This window comes from Helicoverpa armigera, chromosome 5, assembly GCF_030705265.1.
Source record: "Helicoverpa armigera isolate CAAS_96S chromosome 5, ASM3070526v1, whole genome shotgun sequence".
Lineage (NCBI taxonomy): Eukaryota > Metazoa > Arthropoda > Insecta > Lepidoptera > Noctuidae > Helicoverpa > Helicoverpa armigera.
The window spans coordinates 11,313,437-11,337,613 of NC_087124.1; the positions used below are offsets into that span (position 1 = coordinate 11,313,437).

The following is a 24,177-nucleotide window of genomic DNA, read 5'->3' on the forward strand; positions in this document are numbered from 1 at the left end:
GGTTTTGTTAAAACTTCATTCTATGTGCTCAGTGTTCTTAAAGTATCGGAAATTATCTACTCTTTAAGGTTTACTTAAGGTCTGACTCTTAATGAGTAAATCCAATTTGACCCTACGTTCTTTAATCTTTTATGAACCAGGGCCTCGGTAAGGTCAGTTCTAGGTAAAGAACTCTGTCGTTCCGCATTTCCCTTCAGATTACTCAAAATGTACAAGCAAAAATACTACAGCTTTCGTCAATTAACAATGCCCCTCTGAAGTAAGCCATTTGATGTCATTCACATTGAAAGTAGTGTCTTTTTCTTCATTCAGTTTGATTGAATAGTCATGTCGATCCAACTTCAAACTTTAGAGCGACAAGTTTATGTTAAATTCGCATTAGAAAGTTGAACGAGAATCTTGCAGCCCACTATAGAAAACTTAATACGTATTGCATCGAAACAGCTTGTTTAACTTAAACTGTAATTAGCATAATGGTTGTTCTCATCAATCAACTAAATTAAACGGAGATTAGCCAGATGATCAATGTACTGAAGATAGCAAAATGAATAATCTAGGGCTTCAAGTAATGATAAAAAATCGATTGATTGCAGCAGATGCTGTATTGATTATGGGTGGATAAAACGATGAGCAAATAAGGTTTCATAAAGTCATTATATGTATGTCGTCTAAGTCAAGAAGTAGGTACTTAGTATATGCTGAAGTCTTAGGTTTGTTAAAATGAATATCAAGATTGAAATGACAATAATTTATGTAGCAGTTAAAAACATAAGGCTTTTGGAAGGTACCTATAAAAGCTTGTGGAAAGTAAATAAAGGATATGAATACATATGAAGATGGTCTGCGGAGTTCTTTCTCCCCTTCTCTTCAAGAAAGAAAAAATAATAAACGAACATTTCAAGGCCAAACCCTAAATAAATATCTCCAAAATACTTATGCTGATCTTTCTCTATGTATTTAAAGCCATCAACACAAATGTGAAAACAGTCAAAACTTCATCAAACATAAAGCTAACAAAAACTTTCAGTTATTTAACAAAGTCGACCTACAAAACGAAGTTTGTACAAAAACAAACCAAAATTAAACTCTCATTGCTGAAACTTGTTTGTTTATTCATGAAACCAAGTTATCTAGCCAGCAATAAAATATGGCGATAAACATTTTATGGGTTGTAATCATTTTTAAATTAGATCTTACTTTACTGGAAATATCGAAAGACGTACGGCCGTTAACAATAATCTACCAATTTATTGATTTGCTTAAAAGAGATACAATTTTGACACTAACCCAATACAAGTAATGTCTTAACCACATTTACAAATATTTACAATGTAATTAAAAGCTATGCTATTAAAAAAACCTAAATTCGTTCCCATCGCTGTCGACTGGGAGCGTGCCCAAGAGGCTGGCAGCATTACCTCGTTGGATCGCCATGCTGATCCTTTGTCCGAGGTAATAGCCAGTAGCTTAATGTCAAATTCATACCTATCTGCAGTAAGGAAAACAAAAGATAGGTAGATTATTGGGAACAGCCGAAAAAGTATTCGCATAACCTGAATGCTATAAAAGCTAAAATCAAGGCGATCTGATTGCAAAGAAATTTTTGAATTTTTGAATACCTATTGAGATTGAGAAATTGGATCCAAAAATTTTCAAAGACCTACAAATTTTCGGATGAAAGGAAAAATACGATTCTAGTTAAAGGAAAAATTATGGGAGAATTCCTATTGTCTGCTACTTCTCTAGTGTCATAAGAAATTGTGTCACGCACACTGATAAAAATGACCTTTGTCCTTTCTAGTTTATGGCCAAACTAGGATGTCATTTGCGAACTATCTTCGGGATTGTCAGCTTCTTATGATATTACGATAAAATGTATGAAGTTACAAAAACTATTTGGAGGCGTGCAACCAGTGCGACATTTCATAAAATCCTGCAAAGCAATGTTATTTGATTTTGAATTCGACTTTGAATATTCTATTTTATTCAGAGATACACCACCTGGTATGACGTAAAACATATGACGGTTAGATTTGATCTTACGTAACATTCGCATCATTGTCAAATTATTCGAATGCAATCAAACGCACGTCATTCAATTCTTGTTCTAGCTCTAGTTCTTACTTTTTTTTTACTTCAGAGTAAGCAACAGGTCGAATAAGTCAAAAGGCCAGATTGGTGTGAACTCCAAATAGATAAGAGCTTAACTTCAATCAATTCTAATGCTTCTAAACCTTCTGTCCTTGGAGGAGACTGATTGCTAGATTAGTCAGGAGTTTGTTTTTGTTACTTTGTCTTGTAACCATGTAATCATTGTTCAGAGTCGAAATAAATTATGTTTACTACTGTTCATATAATATACCTAAATAGTATTCTCGGATCGGTATTTGTTTTAAGATATTCTTAAAATTACAAGTCCAACGACATTATAAACTGTTGAGAGCCTGAAATTATGACTGTTCAAAAAAGTGATAAAATTATTCATAATTACATACCTATAGAAAATTCTCAAGAAACTTAGATAATCCATCATCTAATGATACCGGTGACTCCATCTTTTCATCACATTATTTACAATTACTGAAAAAAGAAGTTAGCTATCTTTATTTATCCTTATTTAACGTTTGTCAACGTGGTCCCTCTATATATCTAATACCCATATACAAAATAAATTCACGAGGTATTCCATTAGTTTAGATTAAAAAAAAACGCTTAAAGAGAATAAACACATAAAACCTTTGCACCCAAAGCGGTTTATTAAAAATATTCGGCATAGTTTCGACCACTCTACCTAGCAAAATTTTCAAATATTTTGAATATTCTAACATAACCCGTGCGGATATAGAGGGCTTTGAAAATATGTAGTTCAAGTTTTTTCAGCTAAATAATTTGAGGCTTGTGATGAAGTTAAATTGACAAAACTTTCAGTAAAAATTTAAATATGATTAATATATAGAGGTACCTAAATGTTTGGACCCGATTTTTCTGTTCTATAAAGTCAATTTCAAGTTTCTGCTTTAACTGAAGCTAAAAAATCCCAAAATATTGTGCAATAATCCACTACTTCATAACGATTTGCATCAGAATTCTAAAAACAACCACTCAACAGATCACGCCATCATTTGCCAAATTGATGTGCTCCCAATGCCATAAAAAACTCAAATACTGCAACAGCTCATTCAACGAGCAACTGTTAACACGAGGCTAATAAAACCCAGATTACACGGTGGATTTAATCTGCGGTTCGCCCACACAGCGGTATTAAAACAGTCATGCAAATCTACGTACATTTGTATGCGAAAGACTCGACCGGTGTAATGTATGGACACAGTTTGCACCCTTGCAATTTGGCGGTATTGTTCGTTACTGTAAGGTAGGATGGTGGTAACTCACACTGCTATACTGGATTGTGATTTTATTGGTGACAGTTAGTAGCTACCTTTATCCTTATTGTGACTTTTTTTGCAACATCCTGTAGATCCTGTAGCACAGGTGAAACTAAACTCCTATACGAATTTTTAACTAATTAAATGCATTCGAAGTACATATTATATTATTGAAGATCAAAGAAGAATAAGTATAAAAAGTTGCTTATAGCCTACCTCAGGGCTATAGGCTACTTTTTATACTGCTTCTCGGTTACTCTTCTTTTGTGGGAACTTCACTATATTCCTTCTGAAGCTCTTTATGCATGTATCAGTAATTATACTTGTTTATTCATCACACGAACTGCTCACATAAAATAACATTGCAGCTCTGAAACCAGCCATACAGTTGCATCGCTCCGCCGGAGCATAGCAGCATAGCTTGCTAGTGTGAGATCCAAACAATATACGGTGTACGGTTGCACCCTTTTGTAATGCAGATGTTATACGAACTGTAATTAGTGTTAACAAGGATTGTGGTCACGATATTTGTTCTGTACATAATGCTCTTTGAAGTCCCTTCTCTCTAAAGTCATTACTGGATCGCTGACAGGGTTCTTGCATAATTTGATTACGAAATCCTTGGACGATGTGACCTTGGCCTTTGTATTTTTGGCGTTTCTTTTCAGATATACAATGAGAGAAAATATCAACGTCATGGTTATGAATTATGATAATGTATTTATTTTAGCAGTACTATGCAGCATATTTTTTCTATATAATGCGGCATAACTAAATGTCAAACTTAACATAGCTTCTCCAAAATCAATTCTGAAAATCAAAGTCTAAAGAATGTATGTATCCCCTTTGGGAGTTTTACTACCGTAAGCTAACTCTCAAGGTCAAATATATATTTGCCAACATTTTCAATTTTCCTGGCAAGGCAAAATGCTAGCAGAATATGGCTTTCATTATTACAAAAAGAGAAAGCTTTGCAACAATAAATCACTGAATAATCTACCAACGTAAATTACCACTTTGGTAGGAAAACTGTGCCAAATATCGTGTCTAAGCGATCTGGCAACATTCCTTGAAATATTCTAGAAATTACTGCAATTTCACGAACTAGCTGTTTATTGATTTCGGAAATGTGTTGAAAATTGATGCTAGTTTTATTTGTTAGTTTTGCAGTAATGTTGCGGGTTTTTATAATAGTTTTTCCTTGTCAATCCTGCAATGCAGTATAGATAGCATTGAACAGCTACATTGAAAAGATCTTTCTCTTTTGGGACAGTTTTTGTCAGACTTTAAGAAAACGTAAAATGAAAATTCAAAAGCGATTGAACAGAACAAACACAGTGATTGAGCTACTTTTGTGTAACTTTATGATTGATGATAGTTTGTCGTGTCTAGACGTCGATAAGTTCAATTCATACTTCATTTAAATAACCTTATTATAACGCCTACATATCTACTTCTACATACACTATTATAATATGGATAATGTAAACTCAAAGACAGAATAAAATACGCCATCATTAAATACGTTTCACAAACCAATAACATTATATTTTTATGCAGACAACAAATTATATATTTTCCTCCTAAAACACTAGAATAACTATCTTTTGTTAAGAGGACGAATTGGAATTTTTGGCGCCAAGGATTTCAATTTTTCTCAGTAAATACAAAACGGATCAAAATACAACTTGGTTACCTGAAAGTTCATGATATAAACCTTATTTTGTTAAAAGTAGAAACATGATTAGGTAACTTTTATAACAGAGAAAAATATATCAAACATACCTGTTTTTAAAAGAGATTCACATATTATGGGCATTCGGGACCGATTTAAGCCTCTTAACTTTTTTAGTAGTTGAGTATATACATACTCTTTAAAATTGTAGAAGGAATTTTTATCAAATTATCATTTCTAAATAATAACATTAAAAAACCATTTTGTCGCTTACGACTTTTAGTTATAAGCTAGCGCGCGTATTGTTATCCTCGCCCCGCTCAGACGCTCCGACCCCTTTTGGCGCCTTAGATGCGCGTGCCGGTTATGAAATTATTGTAGACCAATTCCTCGCCTTAAAACAATAAACGCAACAGAATTCTAGTCTTTCTCAAGGTTTGTTTATTTCATAGAAAAAATCTTCCGTAGTTTAGTTAAGAAAATGCAGTCACTGTTTATATTTTAAATCGTTTTGTTTTCTGTCTATTTCTATGAATAGGCATCCGCTGTACTTTATTAAGCTTAGTTTTATTCTGTTCAAAGTTCACAATAAAAGGTTTTCAGCTCAATGCTTTGCGAAATGTTTTGACTTCAAACAATTGAACTTCACTGATTGAAACGCTAGTTTTTGAATATGGAATCAATTCATTGACTGTGCTAGTTTAATCCATTATTTATTCTATTAATTCCACTTTTTTTAATAGGATCACAATGTTTGATTTTATTATAGGTTGCTTATAGTGTTAATTTTTGTAAGAGCATTTTAAAACCAAAGAAGTTATAGCAAATCAATCATTTACAATTGTCCTAGTTCTATTGTTTCCAAATCTATTTCAGAAATAAAGTTGAACGACTGACTCAAAAATATAAAAAGCTTCTAAAAAATGGCTTTTTCTTTCAAATTCCGGCACTACAAAGAAACTTGGCATTCGTCTCACAATGAGTTCAAAACAAAATTTTCAACCACGTGGATGAAATCACAAACAACATGAAGGTATAAATAATTTTCCTAATGCATACCTATTTAGACGAATAGCTAAAAAAATAGTGTTGTTTTCAAGTACTTGTAGGCAAAGATATATACCACTTGTACGAACAGATGTACCTACTAGTAAATTGTAAACACGTTAACGGCTGATCAGATACTGGCCAATTACTCTGGCGAGCAGTAAATTCGGGGCCAGTTACCAAATAGTTAATCATGCTTTGTGTCTATGAATTTCAATATTTTTTGATTCACGATTTTATGTCATTTAAAACTTACTTTTACTACTTTTTTTACTTAAACAATGTTCAAATACATCACTGTCACAAACAAGTTTTATTTACCTATATTTCTATCATTTTCGCGCACAAAAGCGACAAAAAGCTTTTTGGGCACTACTCAAAGTTAAGTGCCCTTGAGTCTTCGAGCAAAGATGTTCGGATTTTTTCAACTGACCCCATTTCTGTGCCGTCGAGTGTATGCCAGGAGAAACTCGACGTATTGCCAAGTATGTTTCAATATGATTTACATTACAAAGTAAATAGTGTATTATGACAAGAACACGTGTCATTGTTATGTCAATTTAATAAATGGTAACACTAGTTGTAAATAATGAGTATCATCAAGTTGTATGTGGGCTTATTAATTTCCAAAAGATACCACCATTTGATCAAAATAGGTTCGCCACATACTATTGATTTTAAAGGTCGAAATATTTTTCAAAACGTGATTTAAATACTTTATCAGATTTAGGTAACCTTCTACTATATGGAATTATCTATGTACCTGTATGTAAAAGACAGCCTTCTAAATGGTTAGTAAAAAATATGGCTTACATCCCTTACCTAACTTCGCGAAAAGACGCAACCAAGGTCAGAAAATAAAATGAAAACCAGAAGAAGGAATATTTCTCCGCTTTTACCAATTAATACAGCTTAGGAGAGACCGTAAATAATAGCGCAGGAATCTTACTTAAGCACCACTATTTATTCAGAATTAATGAGACAGCAAATATAGAACAGTTTTTCTAGAGTCTGACGTTCTGAACAAATCGAAGCGGAAAAATCATGGCTGAACAAATAATTGAGACGTTCTACGACAGGATTTAGTACGTTAGAAATAGAATCCAATTTAAAAAGGATTTAAAATTATATAGCTTTTGCTTCTTTTCTTTCAACGTTCCTACCTATTCCTGGTATGCATACTCTATGCTCAATTGCTCATGTCTTGTAGTTATTACTATGAAAACCTTCATAAAATAAAATCACATATCACACTTTTCAAATTCAGTATTTTTCTGTGACATTTAACATGGCAACACTCTTATACAACCAGCCCTGAACATACCACTTACATCACACAGTCAACAATGAAAACTTTCATACGTCGTGTTACATTTGAAAAGTAGCATTTCGTAGAAATTTCCCAAAAGGCTGAGTTCAGACATAATACAAACGTCACAAAAGATAGCTCTCTAAGAATAACGAGTAAAGAGACTAAACAGTCGACCGACAGTTGGCCCAATGGTTGGCAAACATTTTTTTTATTAAAGAAAATCTATTCCAATAAATGTTTTCAATCGGTCTGATACCGGCCAAATACCTGATCGTTGCTATGTGCGTACTACCATTCATTTCCATGCTGATTTTTGAGCCCAAATAAACAGTCGGCCGACTAAAAAGTTTGCAGTGTGTCCTCTAAATAAAAGGAGAAGGTTTTCAAAAGAACGAAGTGACACATTATATCATTTTTAACAGGAAATATTCCGAAATTATTTTATGTGGAAGCGTAAAAAGGAAAAAGGGTGGCAGCACCTTTGTTGTTGAAACTTTAGAGTGGGGCAGATGTGTTGGAGCAATATTAAACTTTAGTTGCTTACATTTAGCGTCCACTTTTCAACGCACAGTTTGTCACTTTTGGAGCGGGAGTTGATAATGTTTTGTGTCGTTGTAGCACTCTTATGAACAGCTAGTGTCAGAAATGCACAAATGTGACCTCTTTATAGACTGTAGATCTAGCAATAAGGCTTAGAGGAACTTTGGTTTGTTCCCAGCTATTTTGATAATTGCATCTCAGAAGGACAGATTTAAAACTAAGGCACCAGGATTTGTTATGATAATTAATTCAAAGGCACTTAGAAGAAGAAATAATATCATCCTCAGCTTCATAATATCAGTATACAGATTCCACAGCAGTCGCGAAAATATAACAAAGCAGAGACCCTTAGATATCTTCCAAGTTACTTTCAGCAAAAATAATTGCCGGGTAACGACCTCCCTTAAGCTATTAAAAACAGCTGTTATCTGTGTAAAGCAATGTGTAATGGTCCAAGGCAGACTGCGTTTAAGTGAATTTAAAATTTTAATACTTACCATCCATTTGGAAGAAATCTTTAAAAAAATAAAAGGGTCCTGCCAACTGTAAAGTTATACATCGTCCTTTGGATCCAAATGTAATTTAGAAAGTGCTAAACTGGTCTATTGAAAACTTTCTGAACTATTATAGAAAACGATTGTCAGTCATATAAGACCCAAGTTACCATAAATAGATTGCCGTCCACATTTCTGGTATTTAATCAACCACTGAAGATAGGATCTTTGTTTTAAGTGATAATTAGCCCCTGAACATAGGTTCGCCTGTGTCCCGTGGAAACTCCTTTACACGCTCTGATAACAAGAATCTTACAGCCTTTTTCGGTAAAGAGACTATCTACACTAACAGTGAATACAATAAAAGATTAACGCGTTTACTCAAATAAACAAACTCCCCAGCTTTGTAACATATACGACAAATTAAAAATTCCGAACATCACTTGAAATTCCACACATCAGCTAAACAGTGACAGAGAGCGTTAACATAAAGAGAACAAACACAAACGAACAAAAAACCTAATTTATGAACATACTATGTAGCTTCCGCCCGCGGCATCGCCCGCGTATTGTCCGGTTATATCGAGTTTCCAAGAGAATTCTTCAAAAGTCCGGGATAAAAACTATCCTATGTTCTTTCCCAAGGTCAAATCTAACTCTGTACCAAATTTTGTTAAAATCAGTTCAGTGGTTTAGGCGTGAAAGCGTAACAGACAGACAGTTACTTTCGCATTTATAATATTAGTAGGGATTACGGCAACCTGTACAAAACATACCCACATGCCTGCCCGGAATACTGATGTTTACCTTTGAGATACAATCTTTTATCTTTCACCTGCATCCGCGTGGCCTAGACTAGCAATGAAGTCTGCTAGAATATAGATAACTTTTTAAAAGATATGTGCATGTAGGTAGGTATATATTTGAGGTGGTACGTGGTGCATCTTGGATGTATTTGGTTATTAATATTCCATAGAAGTTACTATCGGTAAAAGTTAGTTGCAGCTAAATAATCGAGCAAGATATTTGGCAGCAAATCTGAGAATCATTAATTAATTTATCTTGTAAGGAACATACCTACTTCCTATTATGTACTTTACCAAAACGTTAATTTGGATAATCAATAAAAATATGTTTCACCAAGTATCGATGCTTTTATTTGTACAGAGAAAAAGTATGCATTTATTACGTAACTCCACAAAAGTCTAACATATTCTAAGCACAAAACACTCCAAAAGCCGATAAGAGCCATTACTCTCACTTCCTTTGAAATAAACACTGGTTGCCACAATTTAGCCACAACAAATCACTATTAATACGGCGATGCTAACCGAATACTGATAACCTTCTCGATTCTATCGATACATCGGTATCGATAACTCCCTCGGGCGGTAAACTCTCGAGCGAGAGCGTATCTCGACTCGTAATGATGTGGAAACCATTATAGATTATTTAGCTATCGAATGTGCACTAATATTATGAATGAGAAGGTTGTATGTAGAAAGGTATCTTGACAACACTACAACTTTCATCAGTGCTTGTAGAAGGTGCAAATAGTTTTCAATGCCACGTTATTTCATTATGAGAAAGAAGAGCAATCACGCGAGTAGAAACAAGAATAGTGTTTCTACGAAATTCGAAACGAATCGCTACGAAAAAACATGAAATACAATTTCCTGGACAAAAGAAAAATAAATGACGGAACTTTCACAATTTAACATCTACCTAAGGTTTGTAAACTTTCGCGATTTGTACACATACTTATGTATCTATATATAATCGGTCACCCAATTACTTATCTCATTAGCTATCTGCCTTAGCCATTTAACAAAACGACCACGCACAATTTGGTATTCGTGGCATTCTCACCTCTGACCTCGCTTCCCTAAGCGTGAATAAATAATAAAAGAAGATCGCCCGAAAGGTGGACCGCTTCGAAAATATACCATAGCGACAGCCAAAAAGGTTGTTGTCAGGCGAACATTCTAAACTCGTGATGCAAATTATGTGTGGGTATTTTAAAGGGTCCAAATTGGTTAATAATTTAAACTGTTTTGGAAAAGTTTTGGGTTTGATATAGAGGAAACTTATGCAACTCCACTAGCAATATTAAACTAAATGGTTAATGATATTTATTTTGCGAATTGTTTGATTAGAACACTTCTTCACGTTAAACATATTGTAAAAATGAGATGAAGAGAATATTTCCTAGTTTGAGAAAAAACATGAATGAATTTACCCAAGGTTCTTTTTTTTAAGTGCAAGCATGTACAACTATATACACACTGGACAGGCAATGCATGCTCGTATGTATTATATGTCTTACAATTTTAATCCACAGTTAAGTCAAAATGTACTAAACTAGCTTCTGCCAGCGGTTTCACCCGCATCTCGTGGGAACTACTTCCCGTACCGGGATAAAAGTAGCCTATAGCCTTCCTCGATAAATGGGCTATCTAACACTGAAAGAAATTTTCAAATCGGACCAGTAGTTCCTGAGATTAGCGCGTTCAAACAAACAAACTCTTCAGCTTTATAATATTAGTATAGATGGGTCTGCCGAGAGATCTGTGAAAGCCTACCTAACATCAGACATACAATCTTGACTGATTCATGCTCCTCCTACGCTTTGATAATATCAAATAACAACGTTCAATAATATCATTTACAACGCCCATAATATTATAAGCAATACATACAAATCCTAAAGCTGAACATATCCCCTAAATGCCGTAAATAGAAACAAATTGAAATACTCTGTCATCGGCTGGCATATCGCGTTTATTTGTCACTCAATCATGCGCCATACATCAATTCCTGTCTTTTATAAGCCTATTCATTCAGTACACATACATTTTAACATGGAGAATAAAATGAACAGCGGAGGTGTCATAACGAAAGAATGCCTGGGAAAAGTAGCGCGCTAAAATACGAGTGTTCGGGGGACGAGGAACATTACTAGCTCAGCCCTTACACGCCTTTTATGGGACCAATAAAATCACAAATCAATCAAGACCAATTCTTGACAGATTGGTTTTAATTCGACAAGGAACCTGAACGTCTCGTTACTTCTAGTAACTGATCACGCCTTCCGCACGTTGCTTGGCCTAGAAGAAGGCGCCTGACCTACCTTGCTTATGGCATCTCCGCTATCTTTCCTACCTCCGTGTTCAGTACACATACATTTAACACATAGGTATGTATACACGTACATATTTTTTTATTGAATAAGCCTATTGAAGCATTTTTTTCACGTATTTATTCGTGAAATGGATTGAATAGATGACATTTCAGTTCGTCAATTTTAGGTTCGAGCGATCGCCTATTGAAAAGCGACAATGGTGTCGGTTCAATAGCTTAACCTGTTTTTAATCTATTCAATATTTTTACCGGGTTTGAAGTAATTAATTTTATGTCAATACCTTTTCTTTTTTGTAGGACAAAATTCTAGTAAAGCAAACACGATTTGATGTCATTCAAGTGTAGTAAAAAGCTGGCTTAGATCACAGCCTAATATCAATAATTATACCGTAATATATAAGCACTAAAATATTGCACCTTAAAGCTTTTCACCGGCAGTGAAAATTTCCCTCAAAATCAGGCCACTCATTGATTGCGAGACCATTTGATCGAAACCCCTCTGTTCACAAAACATTAATCAACGGAGTGACTGCACAACTCACAGGGGATCTCAGCCGTGGAAGTGACGTCATATTTCAGCCTCGTATTTCCGTAAATACGAGGTCCGAGGCCCCGTAGACCTCGCGTTGCAATACCGTGTAATTATTCAGTGTCACATGAGGTCTCTTGTGTGTCCCTTTGTAGACTGATGGAGAGAGGCCCTAATGAAAATTGGGTGTCTTTTCGAAAAAGGAAGGAAACAAAAGACGGACGAATCTTTTGTTTTTCATGAGTCCCGTAGATTGCTTGCATAATGAGCTAAGCTTGTAGGAGCTTGAAACACAACTGCCTTGCTTGTTTTGTGCATTTTAAGTACCTACGATTTTTCCGAAGTAGGTATTTTTATCTTCCCGTTTTATCAAGGATTATGTATTTAAGAATTATCACTTTATCTCGATATATTAAGATAACTATGAATATAAATAATAAGATACAGATTCTTTGTTATCGGGACCAATTAAAATAATGTGTACCTAACAAGAAAATGATAATATCTCTATTATCTCCTAATTTACGTAATTGTGTTGTGTTTTTGCCATATTATCCAAATAATATTATTTAATAGTTCGTTTTCCCGCGGTTTCACTAGCGACCTATGTAAAACTACTATCTGCAACAGGATAAAATATAGCCTTTGTTTCTTAGAAAGAGTGCAGCTTTCCAACAGTGACAGAATTTTTCAAATCAATTCAGTAGTTTCGGAGCCTTGAAAGTACTAATAAACAAATGTTTCCTCTTTATTATATTAGTGAGTATAGATAATAATATGACAAAATACGACAAGATATCAAGCTATTTACACAGCGTTATATCGTCTGTCAGCCAGCCATATAATTGTTACTTCTATGTACCAACTGATAATTAATTTATTAGCCGTAAGTACTTAGTCGACTTGTATTTGTGTAATAAGTTAGAGGCAGGATTGAGGCAATAGTAATAGGCTTAATATTTGTTATTAATTATGTGGTAGGTAAATCAGATCATATCGTAGTAAGGCAAACTTATGTTACGTAGACTCAGAGCTCACACTGTAAAGTAAACTGTCGACCGATTATGGGCCGATAGTTGGTTGATACTTTCGAAGTAAAAACATCATGGAATTGGTGTCCATCTTTGACAGTCATTATGGGTAGGTAATAAGAAGCCAGAAAGACTGAAAACCAGTGTTACCAAGGGTTGTTCAGGTAACAGTATTGAAGAGGTGATATAGGCAATCGCTCCATTTAAAACATTGGTACTCAGCTCTTGAGCTGCATTCGGTAAGACTAGAAGCCAATCCCAATACAATTGGGAAAAGGCCAGGCAGATGCTGCTTTAGATATGAAATTGCTCAATCTATTTACCACTAAATACTGAATTGTTGAGTGAGTCTAAACATACTCGCTGTATGAATCATCACAATGTAGGTAATATTAAATGAACTTTATGTAGTTCACCTGGCTACTCATAATTTGAAAATTAATAGATACTTCATCACTATTCGTCAGTAGGTAATAATAATGACTAAGATGGAGATGAGTACTTAGCTCATAAGGTGATTAAAAGAAAAAATATTATAAACAAAATACTGTAGATAGATTAATGATAGACAGGAATTTGTAGTAGGTATGTTATGATGTAAAATTTTAAACAAGATTAATATCTTGGTTTTTCATTTTTTTACTAGGATGGATTATTGAACTACTGATTTTTTTGCCCTGTCTTCAAAAACATGGTGTCCGAAAGAGTTATCGCGGCCTTGCAACACAAAAGCCTCAAAAAGTGGGTTTTATTTGGTAAACATGTAAGACTCCTTCGAGCTGTACCCATGGCAGAAGGGATCATTTGGTGATTAAGCACCAAAAAAAAAACTTTATACTTATTATTTTAATCAACTTCACTATTTCGCTGCATGTAGCGTGACAAATATTATAAGTAGAATAGCAAGGCAAACCCGGGTAAAATATATCCATAGCATAGAAGATCACTAACAGATAAGGGTAAAAAGATGAGGTGGTGACATAACAACAGCTCTGTAACGAGGGTAACAGATCCTATCAGAGGTATGCACAACTCTTGGCGACATTTTTGGGCCTACCCTTGGGTAAAGCGGGAAATGAGTTAGCAAGTTACTAAATGGAAACATGAAATTGCATCACGTGAGATCCCATTCGATTTCGCAATAGTATACTTTTGGGTTCAACAATAATATTAACCCCTAAATAGAAGTTTTACAATCAATATAATTTATTTGCAAAGAGAGAATACAAATTCTACGCTATGATTTGGTGGAATTTGGGCTTAATAGAGTGAACAAGGATACATTAGACTACGAACTGCTTCTTAAGAAAACCTCATTGACTCCAACTTTACTCCGAAAGTCACTGGATACTAATTGAATGTTGACAAGCCTCATGCATGTAATGCCGAATTCCTATATCGAGGAAGCAACGGACTAGGAAACAGGAATGAAAAGGCCTTAGTCAGCTGTTATCTATCACCAGAGACCTACAAACCGTTAACAACCGTATCAACGAAACGCCCAATAAAGTTTAACGCGTTCGTCTTCTAAAACATCTAAGTACCAAGGAGAAACAAATGACTAGCGGAGATGCCAGAACGAAAAATCTCCTAAGAAAACAGCGCGCCAAAATGCGGGTGAGTGGCAGACGAGGAACATTACTGTCTCCGCTCTAATATGCTTTCTTTCGAACCCACCCATTTTTGTAATACCAAAAATCTTTAGCAGATGTCTCAAAGAACCCGAACGTTCACCTCACATGTGTCCGAAAGTTCTAGTTCAATCATTTTGGTCATGTCAACAGAACCTATTTGACCCAGAAGAATGCCTACCTACCTGCATTATGGTATAGTTATCGGGACGAATCTTGAGCTCTGACCTTCACCTGCGCAGAAGTAATTTATTGGGTAACTTTTGTGGTATGAAGTGAGGCGCGGGGGCAGGCTAAAGCGGTGATTGGCCCGCAGTGCATCGCGTCATAGCCGTCACTCGGGATTGGTTCTTTGCTAATAAATCACTTCTGCACAGATATAGGTCAGAGCTCAAGATTCGTGCCGATAACTATATCTCCGTTTATCTTTCCTTACTCCATGCTAAGTACACACATACATTTGTACTTAAGATAAAACTTAACAGCCGTACAAACGGCCTCAACTTAGACGATTGTAAGTTGTAAGTTACACTCAAGTGTGTGCTTACGTGTTAATGGGACAAAACATTACTTTGTTTGGTTTTTCTTTCGGCGAATTGTTAATTGCTTGTGATACTAAGAGCTACATAGGTAGGTGGTACGGTATTAAGGGTAAGGAAAGAACAGGGAAATGTCAATAGGTATGTATAAAATTTATGAATACAATTTAAGATTTTATACATACTTAGGTTATTTAGGAGCCATTTCAAGTACCTACATATGATTAATATTTTCACATAAGGATATAAGACACCCGGGAAATAATCGTTTTTTTACGTAAAATAATAGGAAGTCATGCGACACGAAATGATTATTCTTTTAGTTGTGAATACATAATATTTACTGATAACTTAACTATCTACAAAAACATTTTGTTACCAAATCTATGCAAACAACATTATCATGCAGATATACTAGATAACTCGTGACAGACTGACACACACATTTCCCGAGTTGTTAATGCGTCTAATAAAAGGTATTTACTTACTATCTTCGGCTAATATTATCAAAGAGCACTAAAATCGGACACCATTATACTGTGCGATAAGATTGATAAAATGGTTATGTTAAATAATATCTACATTAGTACCCATTATATCGTTAAATATTTACACTAGAAAAAAACAACTCTCTAATAGTACATAGACGAGTCAAATTTTGGAAAAAAGGCATAAGGTTTTCTACAGTCATATTTTGTGTGATATTTGTAGGTAAATCATGCTCAAATCATCTTGGATATGTGTATGTACAATTTAGCAGACCCAAATCTTCCCCGTGAATTATTCTATCTAAAGGTAAAAACTGCATGGAAAACATGGCATCGTTTATTAATAAATGTATTGTGAAGTGATTGTGAACAAACAGACAGACACATAGAACTTTGTAATACAATCATCATCCTCCGAGCCTCCCATATTTGAGAAGTTGGTCCTTTACCCACTATTTTGTAATACAATATCCAGTGATATATCTAAGCCCTTTCGATAACATCAACAGTATATTTCAACACAAAACTTTAGCTTTCATTCTTCCCGGAAAATGTCTAAGCAAGTACGTACGGAACGTAGCTACATAATAATAAAAGGTCCTCATTTTCAGTCCATTGTATCTGAAGTACTCAAACAACTGTCAGGTACGTGCGATGACCGTCAAACTTATAATGCTTTCACACTGGAGGATTTTTGTCGCGGTTAGCAAAACTTAGCGTAGGTAAACATATTATGAGTGGCAAAAATATGTGGCTCGATTTCAATTATCATTCATACCATTATCGTACGGAAGGGCTAATTGAAAACTGAACTGTACGATCAATTTATTAGATTAAGCAAGGTTTGTGGATATGTACCATCTGGGCATGACGAGTTCTTCATTGTTTGCCCAGGTAACCGGATTGTGGAGTTCAGATAGGCATTCGCTCCAATTAAAACACTGGTACTCAACTGCATCCGGCTAGACTGTAGGCCGACCCCAACAAAGTTAGGAATAGGTTAAGCAGATGATGATTATTATTTTTACAGGTAGTTGTCAATTGCTCGCTCTCGCGCAAAAACCAAGCGGGAAATTCGCTAGTGTGAAAACACTGTGCCGGTACCTACAGCTCCTTGTCGACCCACATCGATCGATGAGTAGATGGGTACCTTAGAGACTCTTGTGTAAAAGGGACTAAATATAGCTTTGGTTGTACACAAAAATTTCAAGTACGACTTTAGAGGTTTGAATATTTAAAAGCTCGGTATTCTTGGTCACCAGATTTTGGATAAAGCAAATTTTGGATGAAATAAGGGTCGTGAAAGGCTGTTATTTGAGGGTTCGTATAAAAAGTATGAGTATAGTCTTATATCATTTTATTTATTTACAAAGAACAAGACTCTTTGGAAAATAGTTTTGCACAGTTTTTAAGTACTTAGTTGCTTAAGGTGGATTTCTGTAACATATCCAGAGATATAATTTTGCCATTTGCTCCACATACAATAGGTATGTAAAATTTCAATCTCTAGTCTCAAAACAAAGGGTTGTAGGTTATAGAAATGATTAAAAAAATGATTTTACATATTTCTCAATTTCAGGGTACCTATTCCAGTTTCAAATCTCAAGACGGTAGGTGCAGCTGAATAGTCAAGCAAATCGGATACCGACTGCCATCTGGCCTTTCAGAACCACTTAATCGGAACGAATGTCGTAGACATTTTTATGACAACCAGGACTAGCCACGTACTCTCAGGGGCCTTATTCGCTAACTCCACTGACAGCTCGCAGTTATCATCATTTGGTAAAGTGTACATCGGTAAACTGTCAAACCGCTATTTTCTTATTTGCTAACGCCAGTTACCAACTGCGATGACGTCATGAGCACCGACAGCGTCTGATGTCCACCGTAGATCATTTTGACAGCTGTTTCTGTATCGATGAACGTTAAATTGCGATTTCGTAAGCCCAGCGGGCAATGAGTGGACATCAAATTGACAGCCACTGACATTTTTTTAAATACACTACAAATAGCAGTGTTTTATGCCCGATTTTGGTAATCATCACTGGGATGTCTATACTCTATTGTTGCATCAGACATATAAGATTTCTCTAATTTTGCGAATACGATAGAAATATAAACCCTGAGTCGTTCCTTTTTTAATAGTGTTATTTTTAATTGTATTATTTTAATTTGTTTTATCTTTTTTGTGTTACAGAATGTCGCGTGCATTTTTGCTGGCATTTGCGGACGAAGAGAGAAAACGAAGTTTGTCCAGAATCCAGAAACGTCGACTGCGGGATTGCAACAATTCTCTGGATTTACCGGAGAAGGAATTCATGGCAAATTTCCGTGTCAACAAATCAGGGTTTCAGCAAGTTTTGGCAGAGTTACGTCCATTTCTGCAACGTGCTCAACGAAACACTGCTGTTGCAATTGAGCTAAAAGTATGAATTTATAACCTAAAAAGTTGAATAAATACCAATCCTACTTATAAATATGAAAGTTTGTGAGAATGTAAGTATGGATGTATGTTTGTTACTCAATCACGCAAAAACGGTTGGACAGATTTGGTTGAAATTTGGTAAGTATGTAGAAAGCCGCGAGTGGAAGCTAGTATTACGTAAATTAATAATGTTATTCTTAAACACTGAAATGATGATGGAGTAATATTAATAATTATGATGATAAACTTTATACCTAACATCAAATTTTGTTATGTGTAGATATTGGCAGTCCTAAACTTTTATGCAAATGGATCATACCAACGAAGCTCCTCATTCATTTGCAACATGTCTCAACCTACATTTAGTAGGTGCCTACATGAGGTAACCGATGCTCTCAATGTACGGGACGTGCTACTCAAGTACATAAAGTTTCCTTCCACTCAACAAGAACGGGAATCCACCATGAGAGTGTATGTTAGCTATATATTATTTTAATCATATATGTAATTGTTTTCTACCTTATATGTAATAAACATGAAATAATGTATTTTTCAGGTTTATGGAAAAATTTGGATTCCCAGGAGTTATTGGGTGCATTGATGGAACCCATGTTGCTATAATAAGGCCCACTGACCATGAAGAAGCTTTTTTTAATAGAAAACATTATCATTCATTAAATGTTTTGCTGGTGAGTATTAAACACATTTTTTAATGTTCTATCACAATTTTTTTTCTTACTGTATAATCAATCAATACTTTTTAACATATATGTATAAAAGATTTTTATTTTATTTATTTAGGGACAATTAACAACCACAATATACAATACATACTAATAAATTAACAATAAGGGTGAGTGATAACAATATTGTGGCCCACTGCATTATCCTCATTTTAACAAAAATATTAGGTAATGAGTGCCACCAAATGAGCATTATTAATTCAATAAATACTATACATAGCAATGGTATTAAAACATTACAAATAAATAATTAATTAAAATAGGTACTGCAAAACGAAACAAAATCAAATCACCATCATAATCACAATAATAAACAATAAAATTATACAAAATCCAATTTAACATTAAAACAATACAGCACAAAATCAAGTCATATTAAACATCAAGATCATAATCGTACATATTCAATTCAATATAATGATAATAATATTATAATCAAAGAGTAATATGTAGGTATAAAATAAATAAATTCAATTTAATTCAACTTCCAATAACAGTTTCATTACATCATTCTTAAATTTGGACTTAGAGCATACAAAATGTCAATATCAATAAATGCTTTATTGTAGGTATCTACCATTCGACGCATAGGGCAGCGTAGACCAGAATTTGTACGACAATTATTTACAAAAAAAGATCAATGATAAAAGATCCATGTCAAGTTGTTTGGTTTTGGCACTTGCGCTGATGGCTGACTGTACAGTATGTTATACCTATCTATTGCAGATTTGTGATGCGAATTTGCAAATACTGCATGTTGATGCATCCTATGGAGGTGCATCACATGATTCATTTGTGGAACCAATGCTGCATTAAATCTCACCTAGAAGGATTGGAAAGATCTGGGGAGCATTGTTGGCTATTAGGTATATAAATATTGGATTGTATTTGTCAAGTATTTTCAAATAAAACAGGTATTTTACTTATATTACTGAAATTTCAGGTGATTCTGGATATGCACAACGCCCTTGGATGATGACACCTATATTAGAGGCTGCTGTCGGTTCACCAGAGGAACATTACACCACACTGCATTGCAAAGTTCGCAATACCGTTGAGCGTTGCATAGGTGTATTAAAGAATCGTTGGCGCTGTTTATTAGCACATAGGGTTCTTCACTATGACCCAGTGACTGTGGCTAAAATTGTGAATGCATGTGTTGTACTACACAATATAGCAAACATACACAATGTTCCTCTGCCGGAGCCTGAGAGTGAAGAGTCTGACTATTTGGAACAGAGCCAAATCTCCCAACAGATTAGAGCTGCAGCAAATCTAGATAATTCAAGGACCAGAGATATTCTAGTCCAAAGATTATGGAATACCAGGACTAATTTATAAACTCTTCCTGGCATTATTAATGGTTTAAGAATATTTATCTATTTAGTGAGTAATACTTTAAAATTATTTATTAAATTTTTCAAAACTATATAAGATAAATAGTGTAATTTTAAATGTTTAATCAATGCTTTCTACGCTATTAGTGCAAGTATAGTTTTATATCGATTACCTAAATTTATATATATTTTTATTTTTTTCAGGTACAAATCGCGAGGCGCCCCCAGACCCAGACCCAAAACCCTGAAAATCGGGACATTCGGCAACACTATGTGTAAGAACTAAAGTTTAAATATTTACTTAAAACCATTTTATTTGATTGGGATGACTGTCGTTAAAATAACTCATTTTTTTTTCTTTCTTCACATGTGGCTTCCCCGGCGACCACGGGCATGCGAGGTGCAAGATTCCCAGCACTTCCCCACCAAGGCGAGCTGAACGAGCCGCAGGATGCGGTACCTATTTCAAAACTTGGCTTACCAAGTAACATTATTTGAATTATATAATTTAATTTCCTCTTAACATAGTTGCATTAAAATAGTTTTATATAATTTATTCATTCAATACATTAGCTTCACTTGCATTGTATAACTTTCTCAGGGATAACTAGCACTATATGAAAATTATTGTAAAAAATTGATTTTTTTTTAAAAGAGTGTCTATGGAGTTTCTTGCCGGTTCTTCTCCATGAGACCCACTCCTTGGAACCGTGCAACTAGCTTGACATTTCGCAAGAGCTTTTCTACTTGTGAACTTTTATGCGCCTATTTTAAATAAATAAAATATAATTTTAGTTTGAGTTTGAATTACCAATAACCAGTCTTACCAAGGAGTTTTGTTTTAACTGAGTTGATCAGGTAAGATAGGCAGTAGCTCCTAGTAAAATGAATAGGGTAAGTACCTAAAATAAAACTAGTTAAGTCTTATAAACGCTATTTATTCTTAGAATAAAAGGTACAACATTATTTAAAATTTCACTTAATAATAATTATTCTAATTAAAATCTTTTTTAATATAAAAACTAATTAACAATCACAACGTAGGGTGTAGACATCCACTTACAAGGGGTCCTATGGGCATGGGTAAAACCGCTGACGTTTTTAAACATTGGACCCAAAAGATAGAGGGGGGGGCCGCGGAGGATACATTGTTTGCAACATTCGGAACGACAACTAGACCAACGCAGTAGGTAATCATTCCCGGTTTGTTTGCCGGCGGTAGTCGTCCCGAATGTCTCTTAAAACCCCAAGCATCCCCTCCACTGCTTCTGTGAGTCGGGTCTCCACCTCTATTCTCCTCAATTCCAGGTCATAGGCCCAACGAGGTATTGACTCCTCTCTGCGAACTGAAAAAATAATATTTGTGACTATTTTTCTTTTTGGCTTACATGCATATATCGGGTGTGTCGTTCATAATCACATTAAATGAAATGCGTTAATATACTGGTTAATATATGTCGATTAACACAAAGAAAAAAGAAAAATACGTAAAACTAAAAAAATGATTTTTTCAAACAAAGTAAATGGAATAAAAATGTGCAAAACTTAGAACACCATATAAAACAATCATTACAAACAATTGAAATTCTCCCTTGAAACCTGACAGCTGTCAACTGATCAAAACATACGATACTCCCAAAATTTATCTCTGCTTTACACATGATGTTGTAAATTATAAAAACGAAAAATGACTCCTGTGGTTAAACCACTGAATGGATTAGGTTATTTTTTTTACAATTCGCCATAGAATATCATAAAGTATATGCGATATGATTTAATGTGATTGTGAACGACACACCCGATATAATAGTAGTATAGTAGTAGTAAAATTATCAAAATTTTTGTTATTGAAATAAAATTATTAACCATTCGCTCGTCGTGGTCGTTGACGCTGGCTCGGGGTTGAACATTGTGGACCATCTCTCTCAGAATTCCCTAGAAAAATATATATAATTACAATGATTTAACTACAGGATAATACACCTTACAATACAATTACTACTACCTAATTACTACTTGCTTATCGCTAGGCCTAGTAAAAATAAAATAAAAAGCTGTTTTTTATTTATTAATTAAGAAGTACTTACTAATAGCAGCCTCACTGGATAGTGTGGGCTCCACAGCCCCTGCAGCAGGCATCTGCTCCACAGCCTCTGCAGCAGGCGTCTGCTCCGCAGCCTCTGCAGCAGGCGTCTGCTCCACAGCCTCTGCAGCAGGCGTCTGCTCCACAGCCTCTGCAGCAGGCATCTGCTCCACAGCCTCTGCAGCAGGCATCTGCTCCACAGGCTGTGTCCCCTCTAGAAGGCTGTCGTCAAGCCATTCAACCTCCATTATCTGCTCATCATAAGTAGAGGTTGAGGGCTTAGGAGGCACCGGAGGCTGTGAGGTGTGTACAGCCACAGCTCCAGACATCGATGGCTGGGAAGTTGGTGGGTCACCAAGTGACAATATCTGAAGAAATAATTTTCTTTTCAATATGCGTAAAGAAACCACATAACATCCTGACAAATAAAGTAGTAGTTTCAATGAAGCGGATGACAATGAAACTTAAATTATATTTATATGAAATTAAACTAACATCAATGGGCAAGCGCACACCAGGCAATCCCTCAACCACAACAGGGCCTAACAAAGCCAGCACCTTTTCCTCTATATAGTTAAGAGGGACCAGCCTGTTAGGGCCTCCACCAGTCGCAGATGTGCTCCTCCGCATGTCTGCAGCTTTTCCTTTTGTTTTTGCTTTGAACTCTATCCAATACTTGACAAAAAAAACAGTTACTGGTTAGTTACACATGCAAACAATGTTACATTCATTCAGTGACAAAAACTTAGAAAAAGCAAAATAAAAAAAAGTTATCAATGAGTTACTATTAAGTTTTACAGATGCAAAGTAAGTATCCAAAATTAAAAGCAAGTGAATATTATGAGATATAGTCGTGCCACCATACAAACATGCTAAAGTGCTGTTTTTTAAATAAAGAAGTAAACGTACTCGGCGCCATTGGTCCGGCGTTTTAGTGGCTCCGCTGCCGACACAGTTAAGTGCCACCGAAATCGACCGCCATGCTTCTCGAGTGTCCCGCACTCCCTGAGGACCTGGCGGAAAGCGGCCCAACGCTATGTCGCGATGGGAATGCGCAAACTCTAGAAGCAGCTCCATTTGCCTCAGTGACACTTTCCTGCGTCCTGGCATTTTAAACCTAAATAATAATAAAATGGTGTATCAATTATTGCTTTGCATGCAAAACAGGAATTTAAGTTGTTTAATTCACAATAACTACAATACTCACAATGTTCTCAGTTAAAATATTGTTCAACCACACGGAACTTTAGACACCAAGTTCACACACAATAGAAAGCAAATACTGAATTTTACCGAGACAGATTGTTTTTAAATGTATAACACGTTGAAAATAAAGCGTTCTCTCAAACGTAGTAATGTAATGCTAATAAGGTATTTCCACCTTAGCAGTATAATAGTCGATAAAAACTAGAGTTGTCAAGAGTACCCCTGCTAGTCACCATAGTTTTTACGTTAAGCACCGTGAAAAGATATCCACTGATGTCCACTTCATGCGATACTAAATACCGATGTTTTGGAATTGTCAGTTGACATCAAAGTTCGGTTGACAACTGAGGCCAGTTGACAGCTGAAAATCCGAAAGTTAGCGAATAAGGGTACAGGTCTCGATAATAAGAATGATTATTCAACCGTGGAACAACTACGGCTAGGTAGCTCAACCTTGAAGATAGATGCAAATTTATTTTGCGAAACATGATTTTTTGAAAAAAAAGTGAAAGGTTTAAAAACGCAAAAAAGACACGCTTTTATACATGCACGGTTACAGTTTATTACAAG

The 24,177-nt window shown here is 35.2% G+C and overlaps 3 protein-coding genes across 8 annotated transcripts in view; 1 reads left to right on the forward strand and 2 right to left on the reverse strand.

Moving 5' to 3' along the window:
• Positions 1-24,177, reverse strand: part of LOC110379064 (beta-arrestin-1) — a 112,823-nt gene that overhangs the window by 80,926 nt on the left and 7,720 nt on the right. The gene's annotated exons all lie outside the window — the stretch shown is intronic.
• LOC110383435 (putative nuclease HARBI1) overlaps positions 17,691-24,177 on the forward strand; it is a 244,366-nt gene continuing 237,879 nt past the window's right edge. The window contains exons 1-7 of one of the 3 annotated variants that reach the window (XR_010276462.1): positions 17,691-17,847; positions 18,011-18,239; positions 18,519-18,709; positions 18,795-18,927; positions 19,708-19,847; positions 19,925-20,367; positions 20,523-21,764. Coding sequence is in view for 2 of the 3 variants with exons in the window: in XM_064034597.1 (XP_063890667.1) it covers positions 18,012-18,239; positions 18,519-18,709; positions 18,795-18,927; positions 19,708-19,797 (642 nt within the window). In the remaining variant the exon portion in view is untranslated. The other 2 variants (XM_064034597.1, XM_064034598.1) reach the window with 2 other exon arrangements.
• LOC126055650 (uncharacterized) lies at positions 21,241-23,999 on the reverse strand. Of its 4 annotated transcripts, none has more exons than XM_064034595.1 (6): positions 23,609-23,999; positions 23,311-23,518; positions 22,960-23,076; positions 22,406-22,769; positions 22,185-22,253; positions 21,241-21,664 (listed from the first exon to the last, which is right to left on the reverse strand). In XM_064034595.1, exons 2-6 carry the CDS (start codon positions 23,509-23,511, stop codon positions 21,513-21,515), a joined length of 903 nt encoding a protein of 300 aa, XP_063890665.1. In that variant the 5' UTR covers positions 23,512-23,518; positions 23,609-23,999; the 3' UTR covers positions 21,241-21,512. The 4 variants fall into 4 exon arrangements, with proteins under 4 accessions (XP_063890665.1, XP_063890663.1, XP_063890666.1 ...); XM_064034593.1 differs by having other exon boundaries at positions 22,897-23,076; XM_064034596.1 differs by lacking the exon at positions 22,960-23,076.